The sequence below is a fragment of the Myotis brandtii genome, unplaced genomic scaffold (assembly GCF_000412655.1).
Source record: "Myotis brandtii unplaced genomic scaffold, ASM41265v1 scaffold434, whole genome shotgun sequence".
NCBI lineage: Eukaryota > Metazoa > Chordata > Mammalia > Chiroptera > Vespertilionidae > Myotis > Myotis brandtii.
In genome coordinates, this window is record NW_005366599.1 from 2,203,370 (window position 1) to 2,209,756 (window position 6,387).

General features: G+C 50.2%; 1 protein-coding gene across 1 annotated transcript in view; it reads right to left on the minus strand.

Annotated features, from left to right (window-relative positions):
* NOL9 (nucleolar protein 9) overlaps positions 1-6,387 on the minus strand; it is a gene marked incomplete at its 5' end in the record, with an annotated part of 14,030 nt that overhangs the window by 6,388 nt on the left and 1,255 nt on the right. Inside the window, 7 exons of the mRNA XM_005874365.2 lie at positions 1,207-1,318; positions 1,613-1,910; positions 2,077-2,238; positions 2,920-3,017; positions 3,841-3,937; positions 4,045-4,180; positions 5,583-5,710. Of these exons, the coding sequence (XP_005874427.1) occupies positions 1,207-1,318; positions 1,613-1,910; positions 2,077-2,238; positions 2,920-3,017; positions 3,841-3,937; positions 4,045-4,180; positions 5,583-5,710 (1,031 nt within the window). The remainder of the gene's footprint in view (positions 1-1,206; positions 1,319-1,612; positions 1,911-2,076; positions 2,239-2,919; positions 3,018-3,840; positions 3,938-4,044; positions 4,181-5,582; positions 5,711-6,387) is intronic.

The window sequence follows — 6,387 nt, forward strand, 5'->3', positions numbered from 1 at the left end:
CTGCAGACTGAAAGGTCCCAGGTTTGATTCCAGTCAAGGGCATGTACCTTGGCTGCGGGCACATCCCCAGTAGGAGGTGTGCAGGAGGCAGCTGATGGATGTTTCTCTCTCATCGATGTTTCTAACTCTCTATCCCTCTCCCTTTCTCTCTGTAAAAAATCCATAAAATATATTAAAAAAAATAAAAATAAAAAAGGCAATTTAAATTACTAGCAGATAAGTTCCAACTTCAGTTATACAGCTTCTCTACGTGAGCAAAACTCCAGCGAACAAACCGCCTCCGACTCTCAGGTGGGGACGACGGGAAGGCCGAGGGCCAATCTCGCCGGCAGGCCGAGAGGCATCCCTGCCGTGCGGGTCCGCCGCGCCTGCCTGCGAGACCTCAGCCTTGTCCCCTCCACCGACTGTGCCCAGGTCGCTAAGCTGGAAACAGGAGCATACGAGCACCGTCCTCCCAGTGCCATGCAGTCACCAGGCCATTCCTGGTAATGAGCTTAGCACAGTGCCCGGCACAGTGAGGGCTCAACACTGGACAGGGCATACAGCGGAGGGTGAACGCTCTGGCCTCTGGAGTCAGGCTGCACGGCCTGCAGGCCAGCCCAAACCTTGACTGTGGCCCTCTGGGTCAGCTGACTCAATGTCCCTGGCCTCAGTCCTATCATCTGTAAAATGGGGATTTTATTCTCCCATCACCCAGAATTCTAGTATTAAGGTGGTTTCTTCCCCAAATAATTCTGGATCCCAAGATGCACATGCTCTGGTGCTAAAATCTACTACTGACAATAACGTGCAAGACTTTAAGAGTGCCCCCTGGGGGCCAGGCCCCACTGTGCACTCCCGTGGACTCTGCACAACCATCCCACCAGGTCGGGTCCTGCCTCCGCTCTACCAACGACAAACCGAGTCACACAGCTTGGAAGCGAGAGCGCTGGAACCAGACTGCCTGGGGTCAATCCAGGGCCACCTCTGGGGTCAGGCAGAACATTGCCACTGGCCCGGAACCAGAGCTGTGCCCAGGACAGCACAGCCTGATGCCAGCTCTGCCACTGCCGCTGGGTTCCTCAAATGGGGAGTCACTGATCCCACCCCGTGGGCTGGTTCTGAGGGTTACGAGAGGAGTTATAAAGTGGAGAGAAGAGCGTCACACACAGAAACCACGGTGTTTGCTAAGCAGGCAGCTGGTCCCCACACCAGCTCAGCTTGTACCTGATAGGGGGTCAGGCTGTGCAGGGGACGAAGCGGTCTCGGCGCGGGAGCCTGCAGCTGGCCAAGGTAACCCAACAAGGCCAAGTCCCGAAGAACTCTGTTATGCAACTCCCTGAAAAGCAAATCAGGAGGAGGTGAGGAGCCCCCCTTACAGGCCCCCCCCCCCGTTATTATGTAGATCCATTTGCACCTTGGAACCCGCACACCCTGTCTTTCTCTAAGCCCATGGGACACGGAGCGGGGACTCTCCTAGGGGAGCCCACTCGGACATTCCCACAGGAAAATGACCGACTGCTCCCCACCCCCCAACTGCGCTGGAGACTGAAAGTGTTACAGGACTCACTGCTCTGAAGGAATTGAGGGCAGAAGGCATGTTAAACGGAAGAAGCCACGGCGGTTTACTTACCGATTCCTTGGAGTTTTTCTAAAAAAAAAGTCCAACTGGACGCACATCAGCTTATGTCCAGAAAATGCCACCGGACTCTCCTTTTCTTCGTCACCAAATTCCAAACTGTCTGCAAATTCTGGCAGGTAGAAGCCTCGGTCTCTGACCTTGGCCTTGCTCTTGGTGTACAAGCCATCCATGTCGTCGACGTAGGTGGGGGTGAGCTGCGGCATGACTCTGCTCCGGCTGGAACTGAACTGAACCACGTGGCTGGGGGACAGCAAGCGGATCAGATCCACGAGCAGTAAGAGGCCCTGATCTGCGGGGAGGAGAGGACGTCAGCGTCAGTGCCCCAGGACAATGCCGTGTCGTTCCGAGACAGCGCTCGGCCGGACAATCTCCCCAAAACTGGGCTCCAGCCGCAGGTCTGAGCCGGGAGCTCACTCCCACTAGTCCTCCCGGCCCCACGGCCGCTGTGGCCTTACCTGTCACCCAGCCCATTGTGTTGATGATGAGAGGGGACTCTCTCTTGTAGGAGCTGAACACATACTTGATGATCTCAATGTAATTCTCATAGTTGTTTTTACAAGTAGATTTCCCAAAATATACCATTTTCTGTGGTGTCCTCTGGTGGGTGAAAGGTGGTCCTAAGAAGATAGATAACAGTAATGAATCCATGCCCTGGCCAGTGTTCCTCATTGGTTAGAATGTTGGCCCAAGCACCAACGGGTCTCGGGTTCGATTCCTAGTCAAGGGCACATACATGGGTTGCAGGTTCTAACCCCAGAATGGTCAGGGCGTACGCAGAAGGCAACCAATCAATGTGTCTCTCTCACATAGATGTCTCTCTCTTTCCCCCTCCCTCCCACTTTTTCTAAAAATTCAATTAAAAAAATAACAAAAACAAACAAAAAAAGCAATGTGGGATTCTGGTTTGGATTTTGAATCAGAAAAAGGAGATTAGTGGGTAACTTGTTAATTTTCAATAAAATCTATAGGTTAATTAATAGCATTGTATCAATTTTAATTTCCTGGTTTAGATCGTTGTATAGGGTTAAATAAGATGTTAATATTAAAGGAAACTGTGTTTCTAACTTACATATAATAAAATGGACAGCAGGTCCATTTACTAAAATGGAACCCCACAAAGTGTCATAGTTTATTTTTTAATTTTTGGAGGCTGGACAAACAGTTATGGGAAGACCATGAGTTTGGAGGGGTATGCTCACATTTATATTTTATACTTTTATATTCTTTGACTTTTTGGTTAAGTATCATTACTCTCACATTTGATAACACCAGAACATTTAAGAATCTACAATACATACCTAGAAGCGGTTCTGTGATATTGAGTAGAGAAATACAGCCCGGAGGAGTAAATTCTGTCTGTCCCAGGTCACATTCCAAATAGTCAACGCAGGAAATACTAAAAATTCAAAAGGAAATCTTAACTAGCTTTACTCTGTGGAAAGGATAAATCAGATATTAAGGATTTTATGTGCTATACTAGAGGCCCAGCGCACGAAATCATGCGCGGGTAGGGCCCCTGGGCCTAGCCTGCAATCAGGGCCATCTCCCGCCCACTCGCCAGTCCCCAGTCCTGCCCTGCCATCACCCACCCCGGTTCCCCATTCACCATCTGGCGATTGGAGCCTCCGGGCCAGGGGAGGGACCAAGAAGTCTGCCTTCCGCCCACTCGCCAGTCCCCAGTCCTGCCCTGCCATCACCCACCCCGGTTCCCTGTTGGCCATCCAGCGATTGGAGCCTACAGGCTGGGGGGAGGGACCGAGAGGTGGTCAATGCACCTCATAGCGACTGGTTGATTGGTCGTTTGGTTGTTGGCCTTTTGTTATATAGGATGGTTGTGATCCACCCTAGGCAGGCTTTTGGGTGGACTGCTCAATCCATATATAACAATGCCTAAAGAGGACATGTGATGGGTCACAGTGTCCGTTCATAATGTGGTACAGCGTCATCTTTCCTAAAACGTTACCTGTAAAAGGCAGCGGAGGTGACCTACTCTGAATCTCAATGTGGACAAATACCGATGCTGAGACCAAGCGACCCTCCCCGAAGCGCACTGACAGGCAGGTCAGCACCCAGAGCCATCGCTTAGCCGAGCTGCTGGGCACAGAGTTGTAAATACTCTCTTCTGAGAAGTCAAGAGGCATCCCCATCCAGTTTCCTAAATCCAAACTCCTACTTCATGCCCCAAATCGAGCAACCTGTCAAAACAAGAACACTCTTACCTGTTCAACAGCTGGTTAATCAGGTACCTATTAAATGTTGACTTCCCGACGTCCTGACAGCCACAGACCAGGATGATGGGGCAGCCGTCTACTTCCTCTGGAGGCGAGACAAACAGGCCCTAGAGTTAGCCTTCTCCCTAGGGCTCTACTCACGGGAACCGGGGTCCTGGCGGGAGCCCTCAAGCTTATCAACGTCTCGCTCACCACAGGCGACGCTGACCAGCTCCTCCAGGGCCGACAGGAAACTCTCACTGAGCTGAAGGCCGTTTTTCTTCTTCTCTTTTTTAATGCCCACGGACCTCAAGGCGAAATACTCCGCGTTAATCTGGAAAGTTGTCCTCTGAAATGAACAACATCAACTTTTAGAAAAGGTGGAAACTAATGCGCCTTTCCCCTCAGTTCTAAATTAGTAAGCCTCATGCAACTGTGAGCTAAAGATAAATGTGATCCCTCCCTTTTCCCAACCCCAACCCTTGTCAACTCTCCTCCTAAAGCACCAGCGCCTGTTCCCACAGCTTACGCTCACTTCCCAGCCGCCATGGCCCGGAGGACACACCCGAGAGAATGAACACGCGTGAGAGTGACTGCCAGAAGGAAAAGGGAACGGGAGGCCGCAGGCCAAGAGCAGGCTGGGTATTTGAACGAAGTCAAGGCAATACTCCAAACAGAGCCAACAGACAGAACATTCGCAGACAGAGCGGAAAGGACGTGGAAGGCAGGCCCACGAAGCCCGAGGGCGTCCTAGAAGTACCAGGAAACCGCGGGAGAGCCACCCGAGGAACGGGAGCCCACTCCCTCGGAAGCGGCTGGAGCTGGGATGGAACACACCCCTGCTCGGAAGAGGATCACGGAAGAGACCCACCCAGGATCACAAGGAAAAGACCATAAAAGGAATGAGAACCCGCCTGGCAATAAGGCTTGCTATCAGCAGCTCTGCATTCTAGAAAAGAAGCGAGCAGCCCTTCAGTTTTGACACCAATGACCACACTGTCTTGTTCTCATGGAGCCCAGTTCTTGGGAGGGTCTTGGGCTCAGACCTGGAACCTTCCCGTTTCTATCGACTCCCTCGGTGCTGTTTTCCCACCTTGAGGCCTTCGGATCCCCTTCTGCTCAAAGCTCCAAATTTACATTTCCAACCTCTTTTCTGAATTCCAGACTCGACATCTAACAGGCACCTCGAAGTCCACACATCTACACCCCCTCCTGTAGTCACCCCCGTCTCAATTAATAGAAACGCCAAGCACCCAGGCACTGAGCCCCAAAGGCCTGGTTAGTCCTTGATTCTTCCTCATATCTCACCATCCAGTCTGTCCAACAATCTTATGGGTTAGATTCCATTTATTGACTCATGGGAGGCAATTAAAGTAAAAACTGGACTTCAGGAAATTAGTAACAGGGCCAGCAAAACAGACAGGTGAGAAAAGAGAGCTGGGAGAAAGTATAAGTACATCGAAATTACTCATTCACAAAGATACAAGATAACCCTTTTTTTTTAAATGCCAAAAAGCACTTAACCGACTACAATATAAAATGATGGCTTTTGCTGGGGAATGAAGCTAAGGGGGGCCTTTTCAGGATGTACCTTTCGACAGTGACTATTCTTACTGAGCACACGTATCACAACCCGTAGGACATATAGCACAAGGCAGGCTGGCCTCCGAGGGGAGCACCCCACACAGGCGTGTGAGAGAACTGTTTTGGTGAAAGTAATCTGCAAAACTCAGAATGAAAACTGGTTTTACCTCTTGTTCGAAAACGTAAGATAAGCCCGGATGGCTGGTTATGAAGTTCACGGTGGCGTTTTTCAGGTTTTCTAGCATCACAACGGAACACAGGGGAGAAAAGTTCTTCATCAGCCAACACCTGTCATCTGTAAAGAGAAAATTAAGCTACCCTTCAAACAGTGACTCCATGAAACTCTATGCCCTTTAGGACTACCATTTCCTCGGCTGAACTGTGAACTTTTTGAGGTAGACATTATGTTTGAGAGCCTTTTTCAGGAGGCCATACTGCACAATAGGAACACCCCCGGGTTGAGAAGTCAATCCAGGTTTGGCACCTACTAGCTGTGTGCCTTGGGGAGCTTTTCTCCTCTGTAAAATGGTGACAACAATATGGTGAAAAGTCACTCTCAGGACTTTTGTGAGAGTTTATTTTTATTATCCTCATCTAAGAGTATATTTAATTAACTAATTATTTATTTTTATTAATCCTCACCCGAGGATATTCTTTCCATTGATTTTTAGAGAGAGTGGAAGCAAAAGAGGGAGAGAGAGAAGGAAGGGGGAGGGGGTGGAGAGACATGGATGTGAGAGACACACATCAATTGGTTGCCTCCCGGACCTGCCTGGGGATCAAACCTGCAACAGTGGTATGTGCCCTTGACCAGAATCGAGCCAGAGACTCTTCAGTTGGGGCGGGGTGGGGGTGTACTGCTCTAACCACTGAGCAACCAGCTAGGCTGTTTAGAGAGAGAGGAAGGGAGGGGGAGGGAGAAGGAGAGGGAGGGAGGGAAGGTAGAGGTAGAGAGAGAGAAACAAACATTGA